The sequence below is a fragment of the Uloborus diversus genome, chromosome 1 (assembly GCF_026930045.1).
Source record: "Uloborus diversus isolate 005 chromosome 1, Udiv.v.3.1, whole genome shotgun sequence".
NCBI lineage: Eukaryota > Metazoa > Arthropoda > Arachnida > Araneae > Uloboridae > Uloborus > Uloborus diversus.
Genome location: NC_072731.1, coordinates 79998882 through 80025463, shown reverse-complemented (window position 1 = coordinate 80025463; position 26582 = coordinate 79998882). Strand labels below are relative to the sequence as shown.

The 26582-nt window shown below is 33.0% G+C and overlaps 1 protein-coding gene across 1 annotated transcript; it reads right to left on the bottom strand.

The window, feature by feature from the left end:
• Positions 1-26582, bottom strand: LOC129230635 (mRNA decay activator protein ZFP36L2-A-like). The gene is made up of 2 exons (XM_054865054.1): positions 26314-26582; positions 1-5040 (listed from the first exon to the last, which is right to left on the bottom strand). Exons 1-2 carry the CDS (start codon positions 26341-26343, stop codon positions 4177-4179), a joined length of 894 nt encoding a protein of 297 aa, XP_054721029.1. The 5' UTR covers positions 26344-26582; the 3' UTR covers positions 1-4176.

The following is a 26582-nucleotide window of genomic DNA, read 5'->3' as shown; positions in this document are numbered from 1 at the left end:
TGCAACATTTTTATTCAATAATTTATTATATTTTTATTCACATTTATTCACAATAAAAGATTCCCATTCAATCTTCACGTTTTGTGCTTTACATAATTCGAAAATAGAACAAACGGGCACACAAAATATCATTCCAAATTACACGCAATCTGCATAATATACGGGAATGTTACACACATTTTTTAGAAAAATGCTGACGGTTACAGTTAAACAGGAACGCTGAGATTGGTCCCCCTTTTTTAGTAGAAAAAAAGGCACTTTATTGGCTTCTCCGAGCCTAAATTTAAGGCATAATTCCAACATACTGATATCACTATAATATATAAATATATATATAAATAAAAATATGTAAATAGATAATATATTTTTTTAATTTCGTATAAAAATAGTTTTAAAAAAATATTCGACTCGACCTGAGCCGAAAGATATTTTAAACACAAAATTTCTGTGCGGAGTTGTATTATATTTTTACATTTTATGAAGCAAATTGCTGAACTTAATTTCTAATAAATACTATTTTATATATCATTCGTGAAAATATATGATTTATAAATTGCACAAAATGGAATTAAATTTTTGTCCTTCATGAATTTGCTTCATAATTTGATGTAAAAACAGATTAATTTTAATACTATACAAAAATAAATTTAAGAACATGATTTAAACTCTTCATAATCAGATTTTAAATGAACTTCAATTATTTTTGACAAAAAATATTCTAAATAAAATTACACAGTCGAATTTGATGTTTAAAAAATAAATTTAAGACTATGATTTAAATTCTTCACAATCAGATTTTAAATGAATTTCAGTCATTCTTGACCAAAAAAAAAAAAAAAAAAAAAGAATTCTAAATAAAAATTATACAATCGAATTTGATGTTTAAAATTAAAATGGAGACTTCTTTGATTAATAAATATTTAATCCATAACTTTTCATGAAAGCTAGTTCTAAGCAACGCTTTATACAATATCATATATTTGAATAAAATTTTTAAGAAAAAAAATAAATAGAACACATCAAGATATCTTTACAACAAAAAAAATTAACCCTTAAGATATATAGCTAATAAACTGTTAACGTATTGCGAAAAAAAACTAGTGCCTTTAGTTACGATTTTCATAGTACAAATAATTACAAACACAAAAAGGGAAATTAAATAACATAAATTATCACTGGTAAAAAATCCCTTTCCTTTTGTGCAACTTATTTCAATACTACAAAAAAATTAAATGCACACTCATCTATTTAAGCACACAAACAAATTATGATCACAAAACATCAAAGCATCATACAAACATTAAAATCTTCTCGTACATGATACCCCCCGTAAATAGTTTAAAATAAATAAATATTTAAATACATGATGACATGAAAGCATATATGTCACTGCGATTTTCAAGTCCTAGAAATTTGATTGAATCCAGGGCATTTGTAAACAAAATATAAAGATCTTTTTATTAAACTGTATTGCATATCACTAAGTATTTCGAAGAAACATGTTATAATATTGCATTGACGTTTGTAAATAAAACGATGATGTTTATAATCTTAGCAGTTATCTAAAACAGAAATAAAATAGAAACAATAATAAGCGGTTACCTTAAAAAAAATAAATAAATAGATAGATGAAATAATAATCCTTTGTGATATCAGCATTTTCAAAATGTACAGCAGAGTGCTATTTTGCTATTCCACGCGAAATCAATAATCATTATGTAGAAAATATGACGAACATTGTCAGTTTCAAATTACACCGAAAACTGCAAAAAGACATTAAATAAGTTCTTAGTTATAGGAATAACCGCACTGTGCATTTCATCATTTGATTTGGCAACTTGCAAAAATCATAATTCATAAAAGGAATGGGTTTTATGATTTTTTCCCCTTTATGCACTACTAAAGTGTCACAGCACTTAGCGTGTGCATCAAGTAATTTAAACGCAGTTATGAAAACGCAAAATTAATAGAAAACAAATAATTTATTTAGTTCGGTGTTTCTAAACTCACAAAATAAATTTAGTAACAAAATTCAAGTTTTCGGTTTTTTAAGCTACTTATGAAACAGAGCACGTGAACTTTTGTACATAATAGGTGTTCCTTTAAAGTTGCAACATAATTTGTTAAGTATGATTTACAATAATGTGAAGTAAGGAAGTTTTGAGAAAAATCTTCAAGATCTTACATTTCTTACAGATAAAACTTGAGTGCTGTCTGGTGTTTTTTTTTTTTTTTTAAGTTTTGATGCAATTAAAAGTAACGTCAACAATAAAAAGAAGTTTACAGGAAGCACCAAAGGTAAGAACAAAAAAGATTATCTAACATCTGAATAAAAATTAACAAAAATGAAATAAATAAATAAATAAAAACTTTCTCCATTATCTTTGCAGTAGCAGCTGAAGATAGTAATGCAAAAAAAAAAAAAAAAAAAAACCTGAATACAAATACAACTGGATTCAATCAAAGGACAAGAACACCCCAGGGATTGACTACACATAAAAATATGATTTTTAATTAATGAAAGTGGATGAAATTCCCCAAGGCAGTAAAACTTGGTCTAAGTGCCAGGAATCTTGATACATCATAGACAGCAGCTAACTGATTCATCCATACAAATATTTAAAAAAAAAAAAAATTATAATGGCTTACTTCGAATGCAATTCAAATAAATATTTATGACTACATCATACCAGATAATCAGCAATAAAACTTGCCACTTTAGCTAATGCTTCTGAACAGTTTATTACTAAATGAAAACGAATGATGATAATAATAATAATCTATATTCTGCTTCTTTTCGTTTTAATGCATTTTTACAAGCTTGCAGTTCAGACTAATTAATGCATTCCCTCTTATAAAAGATCCCCCCCCCCCTTGATTAAAAAAAAAATCTTATAACTGCACGCACATCGTCCAAAACACTTCAAAAATAAAATTGAGATCAGTTCACAAAAGAACCTACTAATGAATAAAGTATTCGTTAAAGTTCACGTTTAAATGTACAATAAAGTATACTGAAAGTATGTGAAGGGGGGGGGGGAGGTTGGATATTGGAAAAAAAAATATTCAGCGGTATTATATACCTTGGAAAGACTGAAATAAAATTTGGAAAAAAAAAAAAAAAAAAGAGGAAGAAAAAAAACGCGAAATTTGAAATTCCGCTCCCCCCCCCCTTTTTTTTTTTTGCTAATCATTGCCACATCAACTTAACAGAATATTTTTACTAGACAGGTGCATTTAATCTCATATCTAATTCGCATTATAACAACAAAGAACTGGAATGTTTTTTCAATATTTATTGATATAATCATATTTTACCTAAAACAAGAGTAAACTTAATCCATTTCAAGTATATAATAAATTTAATTACAAAATGATACCTTTCATACACATTTAATTGGACTTCATGATTCCTTTTAAGTAGATATTTTTCCTAAACGAAAATTAAGCTATTAACAGAAGACTTAGATAAAGCTTAACTATACTAGCATAAAGCCGAGGTTTTAAGCAGTTTTGTCGATTACAAAAAAAAAAAAAAAAAATAAATTTCCAGAAAGAACTGAATTTAATCCATAAACACACGTCATATTACGAAAGAGAAAAACCTGATCTAGTTCAGTTGTTAAAAATAATATTTTTAAAAAGCTTCGATTGCAGTAGGGGAGGGGGAATTGAAATATTTAATTTTGAATGATTCTGAATTTAGTTCTTAGAAACGTTTATGGCAGTTTTAGTGACTAATGGCCTTCTTCCATAAGCCGAGTTAAACATCAAACACCAATGTCTTCTTCATCCAATTAGAAAGCTTCAATCAGCGGTTCGGGAGTATGTCTAAGGTTCAACTCGGTTGATAAAAATGACCGAAAAAGAAAGCTATGAAATCGTTTAGACTACTTTGAATCAGGTTCATAAACATGAACACGGTAATTTCCACACATACTAAAGTAACTAAACGTTACTACGCTCAATGTTTTAGTTACGAATAAGAATGAAACGTAATGTTTACAGCATACATTTTAGTTTCTAAGAACGAACTCAGTTGAACCAGCGATGAGGATTTTAGACATTAAAATGATTGATGACCAAGTTCTTTCAATGGCAGCTCAATTCAGGAAAATATTCGAGGTTTGTCAAGACATAATACAGGTACGTTCTGAAGTGCAAGCTTGTATCAGCTTATTGCTTGTGGAGGAGACCGAAGACAGGGAGCCGGAAAAAACTCGTGCTTCCATCGACCGGGGTCGTGGGCGTTATGGGGCCAGTCTGAAACAAGTCTAACACGGGGCCTTGGTAACTGTAGTTGTCAACTTCGGGGGTCATGCCATCGCTGAAGACACTGGGCGAATCGTAGAGATCCGAATTGTACTCACAGTTCGGGTACTCCACGTAGCTCTGGTGCAAGCTGTTCATGAGGTTTGTCAAATTCTTGGAGAAAGTGAGCGCGTTGTTGCTGAAGTCGGAGCAGAGGTTGTTCTCCTGATACAGGTCATCGAAACTCTTGTCTCCGTCCCCAGTGGGCGAGCCGCCATGGCTGGATGGGGGCGATATGTCCCCCGTGGAACTCAGACTGTTGAGGGCCTTCGGCCTGTGCATCGGCTGGTTGGCTGTCACCACGACAGTGCTGCCCGCGAGGTTGGTGAGCAGGCTCTTCTTGGCCTGTTCGCTGTTGTGGATGAAGTGGCATCGGGGTCCATAAGGGCAGAGCCCCGTGCTGTGGAAGGTGCGGCAGAGTTCCGTTTTGTACTTGGGGTGCCGCGCCATGCTGCGAAGCTCTTTGACGCCGTGGGCGAATTGGCACTTGTCTCCGTACTTGCAGGTCCCACTCTCCTCGAAGGGCCTGCACAGCTCGGTCTTGTAGCGGCTGGACTGAACTGATTGGGACCGGCGGTCCGGGTCGCTGAGCTTGCCGGATGACTTGGTGTCCTTGGACAGGGGCGGGCTGCACGAGTTTCGCCGGTGGTTGTTGGCATTCTGTTGGTTAAGATTGTTGCTCACCGGTGACTTCCTGCCCTGCAGGAAACTCCCCTTGTGCGTTGGAGACTGGAAAGAGAAAACAAACCATCCATCAATGACGATCTCACAACAGCAGAAATCCATAAACTAAGAATGTTCAGAACTCTAATAAAGTCAACTCTCGATAATTCGAAGTCCCAAGGGATCGGATAATACTTTCGGGTTGTTGAGAGTTTTAGAGCTATGGGAAGTTCCCACAGTTTTTTCAAGAGTTTAAGATCCAATAAAAACTTTAAGATAAAGGAACATTCCGAGCTATAAGGCTTCGAGTCATCGAAAGTTGACTGCAAATAAAAATAACATCGATTGATGATTTGGAAAGATCCGGGAACATTAGTACACATCGCAAAAAAAAAAAAAAAAAAAGTTTTTTAAAGTTTTAAAGCAGATACTTGAAGATATTTCCGATCTCGCAATTCGTTGAATCGTTTTGAAAATAATTGTCGTCTTGTAATTAGTAGCAAGTAATTTATGAAATAATAATTTCTGTACCAAAGTCCCTCATGGTGGGGTACGTTAGTACAAGCGCGGGGTGCTTTGGTGCAGTTATAAGAAATATAACATAGTGATCTGAAGAATTTTAATTAATAAGAGTAATTCTGCATAGAAATTAAAAAAAAAAAAAAAAAATCTTGAAGAAACTTGAATATTGATTTGAAACTGCATACAGAAAACATACAGAGTTAAAAATAGCTGTGAATTAAATTTAACCCAAAATAGTAAAATACAATAGCATTCGTGCTTTTATTTTAAATTTAAAAGTAAGTAACAGACCAGCCGAAAAGCAACTCTAATACACATCGAAAAAGGATAAGAGAAATAAAGATATTAGCTTCCAATCTTACGCACAGTAGAAGCGATAGAAGAGTTGTCGATTATCACTAAATGATGTTGACAACAAATAGGATATTAATGGACAGATTTTGCGAAGTAAAATACGATCCAAGTCGAATTACACGCTTAATTTAACACAACCAGCACCAACGTGTATGTTTTTAGATTTCAAAGTCAGACAACACCGGTTCATGCACCATTAACGGTCCAAAGGAATCATTACCTAACTTGCGAATTACGTTTTGAGCCACCGCAATGGAGGAGTGGTGGTTGCCCAAGCACTTAGTGAATTACTCTTATTTGAGGCTCGAGGGGTTGGCGAAACGTATTGCTATGGGTGATTTTCAGGATAGGGATGAAAGCTCGCCACACTGAAAACATAACCAAAACTTAGCTATAACGACCAATGGGTTGCTATGTTTCTGTTTGAGTGTTTTGGACAGGTAAGTTGACATGTAGGGGTAGCCATATTTCAACGCTTACCCTTAAATTTAGGTGTGCTAAGTTTGAGCCAGTTATCAGAAGACTTCCAGATACTACACTGATAGTAGGTGGTTCGATTAAAAAAAAAAAAAAAAAAACTTCTGGTAGAGTGAAAGTACAACTAAGTTTACTAGTAATACATTCCACTTCAGGGGTCCCTGTACCTATCAGTAGTCGGGATTTGGGAACCCAGAGGAAGAGCTTGATAGATCAGCGATACCCCTACCTCCAGCACACACACACACACACACCAGCAGGAATATAAAAATGAACAAATTTATGTTTTAATCCGCATTTTTTTGAAAAAATGTTGCTAAACTCGTCTAACAAGAGTTACTTTTCAGGGTCAATTTTGGCTAGAAGGTACTTTGGTATCCAAAGAGGACATAAGAGCGGTTTTCGAAAGTTAAAAAGTTCTAATCCGCTCGAAATTTTATTTTGGAATCATAAAATTGCTTTTTTTATACACGAGGAATTTCCGTACCGTTTCAAAACCATGAATACCACTGAAAAGCCCGAAAGAAGTGCACCAGATACAGATGAAATTTGTTCGAAATCAAAGATTGGAAATAGTTGTTCCTAACGAAATTAAATCGAATATTTAACACAAGCCTGCACGAGTTACAATCAACGTAAAAAAATATATGACGAAAATGAATTATTGTCATTAATCATGTTGTTTATAAAATTTCAAGAAATAGGAGAAGGTTATTGCTGTCAATGAACCGGTTCCATGACTACACCAGGAAGATATTTTCTGTACCAGAGTTTGTGCAGACGTGTAATCAGATTTAGTAACTTCATTTGTCTGAAAACTGACTAGTACTGCAGAGTCGTCAATTAGCTAAAATTACTTCATCATATTGTTAATTGGTCAGAAAAGATTTCTACCATTATCTTACTAATTATTGAGATTTTCATTTAGTTGTAACATGCTTTGAATATCAATAATCAATTAAACGTGAACATTGACTTAAAACAGTTATTCCTCATATTTCATGTTTCATCATGATTCGTCACAGAAGTACTACTTATAAGAATATTCAAAATGACGCAGTTACTATCATTGGACCATTAGGTGTTTCCACGAATGGACCACCAGACAAAATGGTCCAATTCGTGGAAAATCGCAAATACTGTTGTAACTTCAGCTCAATTACCTTTGAAAATTGCTCAATTGTTTTGAAATAATTATGATAATAATAAAAAAAAATCTTACATGAAAACTCTTATACTTTATTATAATTTCAAGCCAAATTCTTTGTTATAAAATTGATTAAAAAATTAAAACATAATAATACACTTTCAAATACGTTTGCTGCTCCAGAAAAATGCTAAAACTATTAAAATATGCATAGTGGACAAGTGAGAGGATGTAATGTGCTACAGTAGCTTACTGAAATAGTGGCATGGACCGTAACGAAGTCTGTCGACAATATAGAGCCCTGAAAGCAACTGTAAACAGTCGCATGGAAGTAAAAACAGGCTTGTTGTTACCTTGGTCACTTATTAGAAATTTAGGAGATAAGCCCGCCGAAATTAGCATACGATAAGTGAATCATATTCTAAAACTAGAGAAGACGTTTTTGGATTTATTTCAAAAAAATTAGGGAATTGGCCTTTCAAGAGGCTGAGAAAAATAACCTGTTCCACAGATTTAATTAAGACAAAAAAGGCTGTACTGTATTCTCTGGTAATTTGAGATTTAAGCTTCTGATTTCAGTAATAAAATGGTCAATAAATTTTCTGACATCTTAAAGATCTTGCGCCGAACGAAAATTTTCAAAATCGATTTAAAAAAATTTCCAACAGTTCAAAAGAAGTTGAAAAGATATTGTCTATGAACAGTGTTGCACATAGTGTCACATATGTGTACCAAATTTCGTTCGATGTAATGCGGTAGTTTTTGCTGTAGAGCAGCCACAAAAAAAACTGCTCACACACATACGTAACACAGACACAGACAGACATTTTCCAAAAATGGTCGAAATTGACTCAGAACACCTCAGAACGTTCGAATCCTTCGAAATTCGAATGAATCCAATACTATATAATAGAATTCTATATATATTAGATGTAGAAGAAAGTAATAATCTTCCATGGGCAGGTTTAGGGCATTAACTGCAAAAAATTGCAATCTTTTTTTTTTTTTTTTTTTTGCAATTTTATACATTAGCTTTATTTTTATTACACAAGCTTGCTTATTTGGTTTGCGCTGAAAAAAAAAAAAAAAAAAACATTAAATTCCAACATTTAACTGTTGTTAGTAAGACTCATTTCTGCAGATACTGCCGTTTACCTGCCCACGGCAGTAAGGCTCTTGTATAGAACCCCTATAATTGTTTTCTAAGTTCCTGATACACAATAGAATAAACGTTATCAAATTTAATAGGTAGGAGGGGAGGAGAAATGAGATGATTGCAACGACCTTGACAATGAGGAAGTACGGGAAAAATCCCAATTATTTTTTCGCTTTCTGATTGGAATGATATAAGTTATTCGCTTGATTACATATTTATGAACCTGACTCAGTACGATGTTAGGGATTTAACAATTATTTGCTCTTTATTTTACCTCAGTGTGGCATTAGGTAACCAATTGTTTCCCCACCACCAGTTATGTTGAAATCGTGGAATCGGAATTCGAAATGTGTTCGAAAAAGAACAATTTATTCTAATTTGCATTTGGGGGAGAAAAACAAAACTGTGACATAACATATTCACATCATGAAGAACGTGATGCCGGTTCGAAAGCAAAATAGTGCAGAATTCGGCATACTATTTTGCTATTCAGGATGCCTGCACAAAAGAATCTACACTTTCGGAAACTTTTTCAGACTTATAGTAAGCTACAAAAATTCCACAGTTCCGTAATAAAAATTAAGCAGCAAAAATATTTCAAAAGTAACATTTTGGTTCTATTGATTTGCTAATTGACTTCGTTTTTTTATTCTTACTTGACTGTTTTTGATGTTTCTTTGATTTTTCAAACTACCATGACAACGAGAATAAGCCGTAGCTTGTTGTTTTCAATATTTAATTAGGGAAACTAATTTTCACAAATCGTCTGCGATTTTTTGTTCATTTAAGGCTTGACACAAGCAGATTTTACATTTAAAAAGGGAGGGGGGGGGATTAAGTTTTTTCAGCAAAAAAACCTGCATAGAGGAACTTAAAAAGCAAAACTTTTCATCAAAATACAAAATTTCATCGTTCAAAAGTAAGAAGAAAGAAAAATACCATAACGGTAGGTATACGCTGTAAATTTTTCGCGTACCGATGCAACTTAACCACAGTTAGCGCATCCTAATTACTATTTCTTTTTTTATGGATATGCCTCGTATTACCTAATCTAGAAAAATCAGTCATGGGCCATGGCCGGCTGCAAGATTCTCCTACATTTTCATTCCATTCCGTTTGTAGAAACAAGAATCTCAACGGGTAGGACCCTGTCGCAATTCTTGATCGCGAAAAACATAATTTGAATTCAAGACGTCAAAATTCAAATGAATGCCAGGGGTTGGATGTTTTCTTTATTTTTTCCTTTTTATAACCCAACATGAGTGGAATAAACTGTACTGCAAATGTACATTTCAAAAGGTTAAAAAAGTAGGGTTTAAGTAAAACTAAAAAGATGAACTGAAAAGAAAAATGCAAGTTTCCAAGTTTTGAAGATTACACAACACGAAAACAATCTCGTTTAAGGGCCATTTCATAGTATTTTGTCCAAATGTTGAATCCGCAACGCACTTTTTTTGCTATAACTATTTAATTTAATGTTTGATTTGCACAAAACTTTATTCTGAGTTAATCCTAGCAACACATAAACTCAAAATAAAACAATGTGCAAATCAAAGAATAAATTAAGACTGTTTTGATTTAAAAAAAGTGTCATGTTGCGGACTCTACTTTTGAAAAAAATACGGTAAAAATGACCTCAAGCAAAATCTATGTCAAAATGAACACTTTGTTTGCTTTTATTTACTAACTGGTTTTTTGCATTATTTTTCCATCCTAAACGCAACGTTTTTACTAACAGTCCGTCCAGTTTCCGGAACACCAAAGTTCGAGGAAAATGAATAAATAAATAAGCATTTCATAAAATACCGTCACCAGTTACATAAGCAAAATTTTAAATGAGGCTTATGAAGTAAATTGAAAGGAAAAATGCAACTTCCCAAGTTATGGAAGATTACACAACACGAAAACGAAACTCGTTTATTAAGCAAATCCGATTGAAAAATCCTTTTTTTTCTCTCTTTTCTTTTGACATTCAATAAACTAAATATATGCGTATAAAAAGCACTCTACAACAACTCGGTTAATGGAACGGGCCCAAAAGACAACAATGAGAATAGAATGGAATGATCTAAATTTGTGAAAACGAGGTAAAATGGCTGCCTTTGGCTTCGGTGTTATAAATCCATTTCATTTCGCTTGAGCGAGCGGGGAGGTTGGTCAACCAAGTGCAGAAATAAGCACGTGCTGCTAAAGCTGGATGGAAAAAGTGTGTCGATGCAAATAAAAGACAACTTGACCCGAAAATATGTCGCACAGATCCAAGAATCGAATAGAAAAGTCGTCCGGACGAAAAGGGTTAACTTTTGTTTTCAAATTTCTGCACAATAAGATTCAGTGGCGTATCTAAAGCAAGGGCGTACCCAGCTTTGGAAGGGGACTTCTCTTTATTAACCTTAGAGCTTTGAGGTGGGCAGGGGCTTCCAACCATCCTTTCGAGGTCAGGAGAGCCCCCGATCTTAAATTTTCGGGAAGAAAATTTAAGATCGGGGCTGAAATCAAGGACGGATACAAGAGAGGAGCGATCGCCCCTCCTTAAGCCGAGATGCAGGAACTCTCCTTCTGCATACTTTCAGTACTGAAGTTCCAAAAACGTAATTTTAGACGATCTTCAATAATGTTACAAAAAAGAGGGCTCTCACTGGAAACTTTCCGAATCGAGTGTCTTAAAAACGCAATTGGGTCCAAGGGCGCCCATGTGCAAAATTTTAAGGGGAAAAGGCTCAGCTATTTTCCCCATGGTTTAGCAGGATATTTCCCCCATAGAAACTGATTTCAGTACTGATTAGAGTTATTAAAGTTTGACATTTTTAATACATTATTCATTAATGGCTGGAGAAGAAATTTCTCTTTCTTCCTCTGCAAAATCAAACTGTGTACGAACATATAATGATGATTTTAAATCGCTGTTTTAATTTTTAGTTATGAGAAAAGTAAATATTCCTTTTTGTGCTTTCTGGCATTAAATACTTGTTATTAATAAATTTATTTTATTTACTAATGCTAAGTAGTTATTCGATATAAATGTTTGTTTGTTTTTTGTTCCGACAATCGATAAATCAAAAGACTATGTTTGGATGCGTGTTGAAGTATGATATGAGAATGGAAGACTTTCGATCCTGGACCCCATAGACTACGTGAAATTCAAGAAGTTGCACTTAGACTCATTATTTTGGAAAAATGAGGAAAGAGTGTGAGTTACGAGAACATCAACGATGGAAAATCCCGTGCTTCATTAAAATTTAGAATTTTTTCTGACGATTCAATAATCAACAAACATCTTAAATCAAATTCAGGAAATGCATAATATGCAAATCTATTATTTACAAAATCATTTAATTTATATATTATTTGAAAATGTCAATAAGGAAAAACTAAAAGAAGTAAATGCTGCATAATCTTTCATAGTGACGGATGATGAAGCAATTGCCATTTCTCAAGAAGATACCGATACAATATTTACAATTTTTCAGAAACAATAATTTTATTTTTTAAATAAAATTAAAACAGAAAACATTTCTAAATTATTACTCTTCTAAAAAAATTCAAAATTTTAAAATAATGAAAAAATATAAATTGATTTTAAACAAGTGCGGCTCAATCAGTAACTTATCTAAGCTATTGTTTATTTTTTTACAATATTTTCTTTTTGCTACAAATAGTAGTTATTGCTTTAAATGGGTTAACAATTCAGGGTTCAAAATAAGTAGCGCAACTAACTTTTCATGAGTAATAAAAACAATACAGCTCAAAACCATTACAGTGCAGAACCTTTTATCTGGGAATCAAAAAACCGGGAAACCAGAAAACCGGCATTTTTTCCCCGATTTTCCCGCCATTTTTTAAAAATAAGCGTTATTGGCAATTTTTGAAAAATTAACCTTTTTTTTTGAAATACCAAAAAGAATGTAAACGATTTCTTAATAAATACTATATTACTCATGTATAACTCGGGAAAATGTTTGCAAACACCTACTTTAAATGGTTATCCTTTATGCGGAGCAATATTTCCGAAATATTTTCTTGATAAAAAGTACATTCGTAAGTCTGAAATTTTCGTCTTTTATTTTAACTGAAAGCTAAGGAAATGAATATTGTCGCATTATAATTCAGCATTTAATTGAATAGCCTATAATTAAAGGCGTTTAGCGTAAGTGACGTCGCGAAAGTACGGGCAACGCCGAAAACCAGATTCGCGAATTTTCCGGATAGTTAGTTGATCGTGAATTCTAGAAATCTATTAAACGCAAGACTAATAAGGCTGCAAGAACTCATAAATCAAATTTATCTTGATATTAACGAAATGCAAAGGCATATCAATAACTACCGTAATCGCAAACACAAAACCTTCGCGAAAAATTAAGAAAAAAAAAATAATAATAATAATTTAAAAAAAAAAAAAAAAAAAACGCGATCATGAAAGCGAATTTTTTTTTACACTGTACGTAGTAGAAAAATCGCACATTTAAGTTCAAAAATTTATTTTTTTACCCTTCCCTTTATTTTCTCTCGTTTTAAAACATCGAAAAGTGGTTGATTTGCTTTTCTTTTCCAAACAGAATGTGAGGGTCTCAGGTATTATGAATAACTTAAGTTTTTTGATATTTAAATTATTCTCTCACTATTAGTTTTTAATATTTCGATATTTATAAGCATTTCTGAACTGTTTTCTTCTTATTTTAATATGCATAACTATTTATTATAGTACTTTAAGTTTTACAAACAATCGGCCAATAGCGCTTTTTAGTGATTCAGAAAACCGGGAAATTCAGATAGCCGGGATAGGGATGGTCTCGAACTTTTCGGATAATTGGTTCTCTACTGTACTAATAATAAAGTGAAAGTCTGGATATCTGGATCTCTGTGACGCGCACAGCGCCTAGACCGCTCAGCCGATTTTCATGAAATTTGGCACAAAGTTAGTTTGTAGCATGGGAGTGTGCACCTCGAAGCGATTTTTCGAAAATTCGATTTTGTTCTTTTTCTATTCCATTTTTAAGAACATTTTCCCAAATAAAATTATCATAAGACGGACGAGTAACTTACCAAGTTATCATAACGTGGAACCGTAAAATGAGCAAGCCAATTGGCGAGAAATTCACAATACATTATTTGTAAATATAAAGGCGAACCAAAAGATCTTTTAGTTTTCTACCACAGGCAAAGCCGTGAGGGTACCACTAATAAATAAATAAAACCCAACTTAGACACACGCGTTTGAATCGTTTTGAATGTAACTATTGAGATTGTTATGATCCACACTTTTTCTTTCTTTCTTTTCTGTTAATTTTTTAACTTTCCTTTCAACCAATAAATTGAACACGTTTATTGATCTAATTAGAAAAAAAACAAGAAGTTCTGTCTAGAACTAGACGAGCCTACTTTACCGTATACCCATAGTACTTTCTAGTACCTGATCAATATTCTCAAAAATAGCTAAAATTGCAAATTTTTTCAAACATACCTTTAAAATACTTTAAGCTGATTTCTAGGAATAAAATGTTCCTCACTCATCATCAAAAAAAAAAAAAAAAAAAAAACGAACAAATAAAATAGCAGCAACTTTTATACAAAGCAGCTAATACAATTTTTTAGATTAAAAAAAATCTTTAATAGCTTTCAAAATGAAAAATTAATAAGTAAAATTAATAAGCTCATTAAAATAAATACATCATATCAAAAAAAAAAAAAAAAAAATCGTTTCTTTTTGCCCTGTTGCCAAAAACATTTTTTTAAAATTAATTATTGCAATTACTAAAACAAAAAAAAAATAAATAAATAAATAAAAAAAAATAAAAAAAAAATAAATAAATAAAATGTCAACTTAAAGAAATAATTTTCTTTGTCAAAAAAAAAAAATCGTCTGCGCATATCTTATGTAGAAACATAAATGACTTTGAGTTTATTCGCCAGTAACTGAATACCTAAATTTAAACTTTAGCGTGAAAATAAAAACAAGTCATATCAACAATAAGCATTTCACAGTTAAAACCATAGCTGCGGAGTCGGAGTCAATCTCATTTTGAGATAAAGGAGTCGGAGTCGGCTATCCAAGAATCGGAGTTAGTCATTTGTCCATAAATTTTTGCCAAAGCTACGAAGTCAGAGTTGAAGTCGGAGTCCAATTAATTGTCGGGCACAGGAATCGGAGTCGGAGTCAGGTGCCTCTAAATTCTCGGAGTCGGAGTCTGGAATTTGGCGTCAAGAGCTATTTCTAACAAAATTTGTTTGAAGTAAATCCGCCTTCAAGTACGGAATCTACATTGACTTTCAGTTTCCCCGTAGGCGCTAATGTTAAGGGATTTGAACAGTTCAAAATTGAACGGAAAATTGTTCAAATCAAAAAGATATTTTATATACAAGTTTTTCATCAAAAGCTTTTTCCTACAAAGTTTGTTTGAAGCAAATTCGCCTCACAGTTCGGAATTGCCTTGAATTTCCCCGTAGGCGCTAATGTTAAGTTTTTTTGAACGGTACAAAATTGAACAAAAAATAGTTCAAATCAAAAAGTGAAATATGGGAATGAGGTGTCCTCGCCGAGATCTTACGAACAAAAAAAAGTTTGTTCGAATTGGACTATTCATTCAAAAGTTATTAGGGGGGGACAGACAGACAGACCGACAGACAGACAGACAGACCGACAGACATTTTTCCCCATCTCAATACCCTACTTTCCAATTTTTGATTTTTCGATGTTTATTTAATTATTTTATTTATTTTTGAGTTTTTTTTGTTTTTCGGGATATTTTTAAGATGCATTAAGCCTTCATTCATGCTTTTTTCTTCTTTTTCTGACTTTTACTGGGAAAGTAGGCTAAAAAGAAGCTAAAACTTGTGAGGAATATATTCTTACACTATTGCAATATAACGTACATAAATTCAGTTGTTATTACAATACGTGTCGAAACTACACGAAATAAGAAAACAACCCTTTTTGTTTCGGTTACGTTTTTCCAGCAGTAAGTGTTTTTACAAACACTACAATAATACACATAAAGTCAGGGTTCATACTCAATTTGGATAAAAAATTTCCATGACTTTTCCAAGACTTTTTCAGGACTTCATAAAATTTTTCATAACTTTGTTGCACAGAGAGAATAGTACTATTTAATGTAAAACTTGACAATTTCTGGAAATGGGCATTAGAAAAATTGCTACGTGAGTACTATAACTATTACTTCATTGAAGCACTTATTAGTGAATGAAAAAATATCAGTGTATACTTCAGAAACTAATAAATTATTCTTATTTGTCTTTATCATATAAATTCAAACAAAATAAAAATACAGTTGGCTCTGTTTAACGACTTTCAAGGGACCACAAAAAATCGTCCTTAAGTAGAAATTGTCCTTAAATAGAGTGCTTTTAAAACTATAGTGGGCCATCTGGGATTGTGAAAAGTCGTCGTTAAATAGAGAAAGTCGTTAAATAGAGGGTCGTTAAACAGAGAGCCAACTGTATAGTGAATGCAATACAAATGATGTTTAAATGTCTAATAAATGTTTAATAAATAGGGCCGAATAGTAATGAATGGGACAAAAATTGAATAAGTCAATACTAAGTTTCCAATAATAAACTTACTTCATAAAAACATTGTCCTTTGGTGTCATTAGCGCATCTAATCACCCATGTAACTTGACAGTATATGCTTTCATCAAAGTAAAGCCAAGTTTTTCAGTAAATTCATTTTTCTAAACCAAATATTTCAGCTGGTCACAAGGATCAGTTTTGCGAGCTGCATGTTGGGCACTACTGTTTTAGAGTATTAGAATTCCCCTATTTCTATGTTCTACTGCCTGACTAAAATCTTCATTTTCTAAAGCCTTCAACATAATAAGATAAAACTCTGGTAAATTTAATAATGAATTTTTTACAAGTAGCTGAAACGAACTCGGATGCAATTGAATTACACTTTTTGAAGGGGAGTGACAAAAATCAAGAATATGCAAATTCGCTACTACAAAACACAAAACATAAGAAGTGCTGAAAATAATGGTTAATTCAAAATTAGTGACGCCCCAGTAGTAAAGTCACATTACAAAAAAAAAGAGGCGAGCGGCTGTTACAGAAGCAGATGAAATTGGATTTCAAAACTCGGATTTGTTTTTGAGACGTGCAATTTATATGCAATATTACTAAATCACTCAATATTTCTAGCGCTCTTTTAGCTATTGTTACTTTCTTACTACCCAAGACATTTTTCCATGACTTAAAATAAATTTCCATGACTTTTAATGAAAATATCAATTTTCCATGACTTTTCCAGGTCTGAAACTTGTATATTTTTTTTCCATGACTTTCCAGGATTTCCATGACCCGTACGAACCCTGTAAAGTGCGTTTTTACATAGGTAATCTTTTTTTTAATTTATTTTTCAAAAAGTCAAAAGCGAAACATCACATTAGATCTTAATAACATATTCTAGTTCAGTTTTCTTTGAGCATTTTTGTAGATTATGAAATGTCTAAACCTTATAGAAATGACACGTAGAGTCGACAAAGCGAGTACATTCACCTTAAACAACCTCAACAGCTTTTCATATCGGACCACATATCAAAAACCAAATATCCTTTTGAAAATAAATTCTAAGAAAAGAGTTCTATCGAAAGTGATAATTCTTTAGCTGTCATCTTGCTGCTTTTCACTTTCCTTTTTCATTCCCCGGGAACCCTGCACCAGGCGGAAACTTCTGCGGGCGGCAAATTAACTCTGTTTCTACTCGGCCAATTACCGAGTACTGGGTACTCAGCCAAATTATGATCAGATACTCGGCCAATACCGACTAGTTGTACAAAATGGAATATTGTTAAGACAGATTTTACAATTAATAATGACATTTACAATTCAAATTAAAAAGTCAAATTTAAAATTTGAGAATAATGAAGTTTGTTATGCTTTAATGGAGTCGATCTTTATTTCACTGTCCCCAAAGTTAATAAAACTTATTTATTAAAAATGGGGCAGTGTAAAAAATATGAAATTTTTATATTATTATGTTTGGCGGGCTAGAATTATAATAGATTGATATAATTTGTTTTAATTTCAACGTGATTAATAATACCTTTTATTTATTTGTTAATTTTGAATTTAAAAAAAAAACTTTTTTTTATAAAATTTTTGACACAAACAAAATCTTTTAAATAATAATGCGTTGATAAATTTCAGCTGAAATTTTGTTTTAAAAACTATTATATGCACATGGATGTCTATACTACTATTCCTATGAGTTCAAATTCATCACGTGTGTGTCAGTGGTTCTTTTTAAAACATAATTGGTACTCGGTACTCGGTAATTCAGTACTCGACCGAGAGGTGAAAGGCCGTGTACTAGGTACTCGGCCAAAGTTCTACTCGGTACGTCTCTATATTTTACTTTAGCATTGTTGCACAACCTTGTTTTAAATTATGGACAGCAGAAAGATTTTTATTGGAAAGCGATAGTTACATACATTACTTATATTAACTAATGCACTGAAGACAATTAATTCCAACAAAACATTTTCAGGTAGGGGAAAAGGGGGCATATGTGAACATTCGATATTTTACTACGATAACTCGAAACAAAAAACCGTGAAAAAATTTTCAGTGATGGCTGTGCCAGTCCTATGTACTCCCAAAAACAAATGCGGGTCACATTTTTATTTTTTTAACTGCAACATTTTGTAAAATCATAATGAAAGAAAGACATTTGATTAAATAATTTTCAAAAATCACATCTTGCTCGAAATTAATAGTTGATTTATGAGTTGACTAATTCAGATAATTTTGATGTTTGGGACAGTTTTTAAAAAGTTTCCCCTCTATTCCTGTCAAAAAAAAAAACCACATACACACACACAACACGGACTCCATACAACTTCAAATATGTATTTCCAAATTATTTTTTTTCCCCTGCTTACCCCACCTCCTATCTGTGTAAGATAAGGGGCTGTCCATAATAAATGATGGCGCACTTTTTTTCCAAAAAATTCCATCCCCCTTCCCCTTGTTACATGCTACGCTGTTTTCATTAGCATATTGTTATTATTTTTTAAAGAAAGTGATGTCATACTTCTTGTCACCCACCCCCTTCGTCACAATATCTCGATCCCACCGCCCCCTCAAAAAGTGAATCATTTGTGGATGAAACCCCTAATCTGTTTCCTATGGTTGAAAAATGAAAAGCGTTCTACAAAAGAGTGAACCACATTAAATCAGTAATGCACTATCAGTAAAATTTAAAAGAGATTATGGCACAAACACACTAAATAGTAGGTTAATGAAAAATCAACGATCATTTTTCATTCTATTTTTTAACAGAAGATCAGCCTACTTTTTCCCCCCGACCTCAAGTCCCATTGTACATCAACAATACGATTACCAAAATGTTCCAAAGCGACGTAACAACCCCGCCTCAACTAGAACGACACAACATGCACCTCCGCCGGCGACCTTGAAAAACTTGTGGTCAGAAAGCTGCAGAACACAATTCAAAGTACGTTCCGCATAGTTGATGTCAGAAACCGCTCAGTGGGAAAAAAGGTACACGCATAATTAGGTGAAAGTGGCATATTTGTAAATTTGTTCGTTTAACTAGAACAACGTCTTATATTGCGTGGCGTTAGTTTTTGACTAATAAAAATTTTTAAAAAAACAAACACACTCACAAAATAAATAAAATTAATTATTTGGTGTTCGATTTGATTTATTTGGTGTATTTTAAAAGATGTTTCGTTTATGTATTGTGAAAAGTTTCTTAAATCTTATGTTTTGATTCAGAAATGACTACGAAACAAAGCAAATTCTTTAAAATGTGAACTTACAAACTTTTTTGAAACGGTCAAAACTTAAAGTTGTATTACGCAGTAAGTTAAATGTAAGTGAAATTCCTCAATACTAATTTGTGATGTTAAACTACAACCAATGTTTAGGTTATTCAAAGTAATTGCTTAGTTATATTTTTCAACTACGTATCCATGCTTAAAATAAAAGAACAGAAAATACAACTGCTTTATAATATAGAGATTTAAAGTTCATTACATAATATCTAATTAAATATAAACTGCATTTCCTAATGAAAAAATATGTTTATAATGTGGTTAAAAACATCACATACAATAGTCACGTTTTAAACGTGTGCATGTTTAAAATCCAAAATTCTAGTTTCTGCTGCGCCTGACGGCGGCCATTTTTGAGTACCTCCGGAAATTTTGATTTACGTACTTAGATTAATCAAAGTTCTACTGTAGTTTTCATTCTGCAGACACTTTATTTTGTTGTTTGTTATATATATATATATATATATATATATAAAAGAATTATTTTTAAAAAAAGGAAGTTTTTTTTTTTTTTTCAAACATTAACGGAGTGGGAAATCAACTAAATACGGTTGACAATGACTATTTATCATTTATGTTGAAACTGCAAACGGTGAGAAACTAAAGAAAAAAAACATCTTGTTCCGTTCTGCGTTTAAACACATTTGCGCAACACAACGTTCTTAAAGTTTTATTGAATGGGCGAAGTCCGAAGTCATTTCGAGAAAATGCGCTATAAGCAACAACATACCTATCAATAACAAATTAAAAACTGGGTGGTAAATTATTTCTGAATCACCGGGTAAAAGAAGAAAAAATCAATAACACTTAGCATTTCCTATACGATTCAAAAGCAATTTCTTCTGTTACGATTACGCAAGGTAAGAAAACTTTATCATGTAATTTCTAACTGAAAATAAAATTTACGAAACTAGTAATATAGGAAAGGAAAACAAATGAGGCAGTGGAGAAGCAAAGGGATGAGAAAGTGGACATTTTCACATTTTGAGTAAAATGCATGTAAAGATAACATCCTACGTAGGCTTTTATTGATTTTTTTTCTTCTAAATCATGCTATACAGCAGCACGCACCTACCTGGGCTATTAGTACTATCTCTTGCCATAATACAGAGGAGAGGTACCCCTACTATTTGTACTGGTTATCTACAAATTTTTAATTTTGCCACTTACATACCTTTGTTTCTCACCGCCTCAAATGTAATATTTTTATTTAACATTCTACAAATAAGATCAAACAAAAGTTCAAGTTTTTAATTCAAAAAAAGGGGGGAGGCAAAAGAAAAGGTGTGACGAAATGTAATGTGTATGAGATGTTTTAATTTTTTAATCAGTTTTGGGTCTCATTTACGGCGCTCACTTTCTTTGGGGGGGGGGGGGGGGCGTGAGAAGTTTTGATTGGCGTGTGCTCAAAGCACTCCTGCGCCAATCAATTCGTTTTTTACGGATTTAAAATAATTCTAACTAGTATGTTGTGGCCATCACGAAGCTTTCTTCTATATTTTTCTTTTTTTTTTCTGATCCCTCCCCATGCTTGACGAGGAAGCAATATTCCCAACAAAAACAAAATGACACATGCAAAAACTTGACGACCATCCCAATGTCGGAATGATTGCAAAAGCAAAGCAAAGAGCGAAAATTGAAAGTTATTTTAAAAGCCTTGTTTGAATTAATTACAAATATTTTATTTGTTAACAAACATAAGATGGCAACAGTTAAAAATTTTAAATCATTGAGATAATATTTCCATAGACTAATAATAAGTAGACCGAGCTGCTCATAAACCAAACCATGTGACTGGTGGATATCCTAGCAACAGCGGGCGTTAATCGTAGCAGACGATCAACGCCAGCGCGAAATAAAATAAATAGAATTGATGGAACACGGAAGAATGATCTTTTATGGAGTCCGATTTGTAAATTTGTTATTCTTAGTTGTAAATATTTTGTTAATATAGTGAGTTTTTAGTTTAGATAGTATTGTGCATTTTCTTTAGTCAATTTCAATAACTGTCTAAGCAATAAAAGATGCAAGCGACCAAGAAGAATCAGCAAACGGTAAGATTTTTACCTGCAGTTTCAATTTAAGATACCGATTAGTACACTTTTGCGTTAACGCAAAACGTTTACGCCATTTCGTTCACGCCAACGCTGACAGCTCCAAATGAAATAAAAGTTACCGAAAACTGATCAAAAACTATTACTAATGTCAAAATAATGCATAACTAAAAGAAAAACAGTTCAATCTCTGCACCTGGAAGTTTTTTTTAATGAAAACCATTGTCTTAAAATACATGTCGAGTGCCAAACTATAGATAATGCTGCCATCTAGCAACCATGCTGCCAAAGTCTTCGCCAAGCCCTTCCACTAGTCACATGATACATCTATGAACCAATTTTCTTTATCAGCAAGAATGAGAAAGCTCGGTCTACTCTTATTATTAGTCTATGAATATTTCCGATCATTTCCATACAATTAAAATCACGAGAAATACGCAGACGACAATCTATTACGATTTATCTTTCTTATTGTTGCATTAATAAAGCTATTTTTATTCGCAAAAAAAAAAAAAAAAAAAAAAAAAATCAACACCTCTTGGAGCGATTGGCGTCAAAATTGAACCGAAGCCTGTTTACATATGGATTCACATATATTCCAAATTTCAACCAGAACGTAGCATTACTTCTTGAGATAGGGCACTCACAATGGAAAAAAAGAACGGGCGATTGCGCTACCCCCTTTTTAGCTGTTGACACCAAAATAAAACCAGCTCTTATACCCACTAAGGGCTACTTACCGATAAATTTTTGTTTCATTCTGTTCATTATTTCTTGAGATACAGCAGTCACAATTGACGACAAAAAACGTTCTATAGTTCAACCCCCGTTTGAGTTATTGACACCAAAATTGAATCAGCACCTGTTCCTGTTAATGGCAACATATGGACCAAATTTTGTTTGATTCCGCCAGTTACTTCCAGAGGAATAGCAAGCACGCGTAACTCAAAAAACGTCCCATTGCTCCACCCCCCTTGGAGGAATTCGCGCCAAAAACCAATGGGCACAAGTTCACATAGCGGCACATATGTGTACCAAATTTCGTTCAATTTCATGCGGTAGTTTTTGCTGTAGAGCGGCCACAAAAAACTGGTCACACACAGACGTGACACACATACACACACACATACAGACATTTTCCAAAAATAGTCGAAATGGACTCAGTACACCTCAAAACGTTCGAATCCGTCAAAATTCGAAAATTTGCACGAATCCAATACTTTCTTCTATATATTAGATATAGAAGAAAGTAAAAATGAAACCACTAATAAATAATTTTTCCAACTGTGAGTGTCTGCATGTATGTTTTTTTTTCCTCCTTCTTTATTTCATTTTTGCATTATAAATTTAAGATGTCTAAACGTTTCTTCTCTGGTTTTTCGAAAAAAAAAAAAAAAAAATTGAAACCGAGTGGTGTAAACATTGCAAACTATTTTGCTGTGAAACAAAATTTAAGCTCTGACGAAACATAATTTAAGATCTTTTGGAACTTGGAAAAAAAAAAACCATAGAGATATTGTGCGTGTCTGTTTTCTTTTTCCCTTTTAAGTACTAACTTGCTGTGTTGCAAAGGATGAAAAATCAATGTCAATAAAATTTCTACAGAACCGTTTTTTCTCCCAGCGTGATTGTTCGAAGAAAAAATTGATACATTATTACTGGTACCAACATCAAGGGCGGATCTAGTTCCTGGTTTTGAGGAGGGGGTCATTATCAAAAGGGGGGAATCATAGCCAGGGCTCCAAGTGGACTCAAGTAAAATTTTCGGAAGCTCACCATTCCCCTTCCCTCCCCGTAAAAACTCTCCAAATATGCATACAAAAACTATTTTTTTTTTTTAATTTCAAAGTTTTTTTTTTTACTTTTTCACGTAATTTTTCAGTGTTAGAATGTTGCCAGACCAAACTTTTCGGAAACGGCAACCCAAAATTTTCGGAAATTTCGAATCAAACACACCTGATTAAAACACAATATTCGGGCACAAATCGGGAGTACGCAAAAAGCAATTTTATGTTAATTTTGGTCGCCTAAACTGCGATAAAACTCCCATAATCCCGCCTTCGGTAGCATTTATACATGTTTTTAAATGAGTTCTTCAAAAAATAAAGAACGTTTGGTTCCATGATAAAGCCGCCATGAAATATCTCGTTACAACTTTTTATGCAAACTGCAAATGCAAAGTAGAAAATAGCATATTATCCAACGTGCGTTGCGCAGCCAGAACAGAAAAAAAAAAAAAAAAACTCCTGTTATTAAGTCGTTTATCTTCAGAAAAATACCGAGGACAAAGAAAAGAAATTTGAAAAGACGCATTAATAACATCGGAGGGAGCAAGACAAGCGGTAGCAGAATGCCAACTGATGAGCACTAAGCATTTGAAAGCATGGTCCCCAGATGGCTCGGGGTACCACAGTAAAGGGGATAGAAAACAAATTGACGGAAAACATAGTGACAAAAATGGAAAGTGCCTGTTGGTATGCGAATGTGTAGTGGTGGAGGAGGGTTAGGAGGTATGTTTGAGGGAAAGATCGATTTATTTGAGAGCTTCGCAGCTAAGTTTTATTAATGAAATAGAAATATTGATACAGAATTGAACACCTAAGCATGGGATTAAAGCAGAGGTATTCCACTTTTTCTTTATTTCAGTCTGTTTACGTTAGAAAACTTTCTACAGACCTCAATATAAAAATTACTAAAATTTGTAGCATCTTTATAATGCCGCTGCATTGATGTAACAAATGATCCTGTTCAGGGCAATTGTAAAATTTAATTGCCTGCAAAAAGGGGTTAAAAAATATTCCGGAAGTACCACATGCACAAAATAAGTTCACATCATGGCTCTTCTGCCGTTATCAGGTCAAAGCTCCGTAGGCCGCATGCGGACCGTGAGCACAAAATGATTATCGGCATTAAATTATGTATTGCATTAAAAATACATTAGACTAAGATTAAATGTCTCAGCAAGGTATTGTGAGGCTCTGAGAAGTTGAGCTCCGACTCTGACAATGTTTACCTCTGTTTTGGAAAATAGGGTGGGGTAATTGGCGCTAAGTTGAGTTGAGAAACTTTCTTAGTAGTTTTTCAAAAGTACACCAACTAAAATCCGAGCCAATAACACGTCTATTTTTCACTTAACTCCCCTAAAACAGGTAAACATAGTCAAGGTCATAGCTCAACTAACCAGAGCTGCACTACATTGTAACCACCGCAGTACTAAACATTCAACGCAAAAGATGTGTGTCTGTCAGTGTGGCATCGTATTTCAAGCAGATTTTATTTATATTTTCCTTTGAAAGGTCATTTCAACGAGAGTGAGATACGATTCATTTGAGAGTTGTTTTTTTTTTACTTAAATTTCTTATATACCTATTTTGTAAAATATTAGTTCAAGTTCATTTTTCAAAGTGTAACACGGTTCACTTCACATAACAAACATAGTATTTCATTAGTTCTACGATATTGCTTGTTATTGCCGGACAAGTGAAATAAAATATTACGCGAAGAAAATAATTACCGAGCAGCACCGACTCGACATTTCGGCGAAGTATAATAAACAGTTTGGAAGAGAGGCTGGTCCGTACATTTAAAATAAAGTAAAAAAGAAAATTGAGAAATAACAGACCCAGTTGATTTTTAAGAAAAATTATGAGTCAACTGGCTACGTATTAATATTTTGTGTTTCGGTGTTATATGTAAATTTTAGAATAACACATCATTGGGAAATAACAATTTTTTCAAGATAAAGCCAACTGAAAATAATCGATCTAGAATAGAAAATTTGCTCTAATTCTTATTTCCGAACTTATTGTGAGTTTTAAAAAAATTGCTTTAATTTGAATAAGTTTTGCAGTCAACAACTAAATTTAAAACGAACGCATATCGTAGGCCTAGACTACAACTGGGTAATTACAAATTTGGAAAAAATAGAATGTTTTATTTTAATTGAAGATTTTTGTTCGAAAGGGGTGAATACTTCCAATTAAATAAAATTTAGAAATGGTCGTTAAACAACATTATAATCAAGTTTTATTCTCCGGAAATTGTAAAAAAATATTGATTTCTTTGAGTTTCCTTCGAAGTAGTATGGGGGGAAAAAACAATTGTAGAAGTTACCAGTAAGTAGTATTCATCCCACGACGTATTTCCATCCCTTTCCCACGTAAATTCTATCAACAAAATTTTTTGTTTGTACTGATTACAAATTAAAAGGTTTGTAGAAATTTCTTGCTCTAGAATTTATTTCTATTTGTTTACATTAGTAGAGCATAAGTAGAGGAGCATAAGATTTGTCGGTTCTGCTACGTTACTATAATCGTCGGATTATTGTAGATAAACAAAATTAGATCGCACATTCAAACTATGTAAGCATTTCAAGCTATGTTACAAACCCAATAACGAAACAAAAATTTTAAAATCTTGCAACTTTTCAACAAGAGGTATGAATAACCGTAAATATGTTCCGTTTGCATAATGAATTAACTTTGTGTTTAATTATCTATGTTTTTTTTTATATGTTGAGGAGAAAGCCAGTTCAACAATGTTTTAGAACTAAGTCGATGGATAATTCTCCCGATGTTGATCTTCGCTATTTTATGGCATGTTATCAAACATCACGTACCAAATATCGAATCCTAATGCTGAGCTTTGCTATTTAATGACAAGATTAAAGAAAACAATTACAAAAATCAACTTCTGATGTCTATTTAATTGCATGTTATTAAACATCAATTACGAAACTAGACTCTTGATGCTGAGCTTTGCTACTTTATGGTAAGTTATTAAACATCAATAATTAAAATAGATTTATTTACTTACTTGGGAACGATCTATACACATCGGCGTCATGTTGGCCTTTCTATCCGAAAGTAGGAATCACACTATAATAGCACACAGGAATCACAGATTATCACACCCACTTGTTGATCAACAACCGGCAGGCCGAACCGTTCTTTTCTGGTTCACGCCAACATCTAATAACGGGTGCCCTTTAAAATTTTTAACATACGGTGGGGTCATGCGATAGTCAGAGGGCAACATAAGAAACCGCTTCAGCCATGGTGATCGCCAAGAATCAATCACACAGC

Bases quoted from the DNA above. Each gene is read 5' to 3' on its own strand.
- LOC129230635 (XM_054865054.1), bottom strand. From the start codon at position 26,343: ATGACGCCGATGTGTATAGATCGTTCCCAA. The intron at 5,041-26,313 runs GTAAGTAAATAA...TTCTCTTTCCAG, and splicing joins TGTGTATAGATCGTTCCCAA to TCTCCAACGCACAAGGGGAG.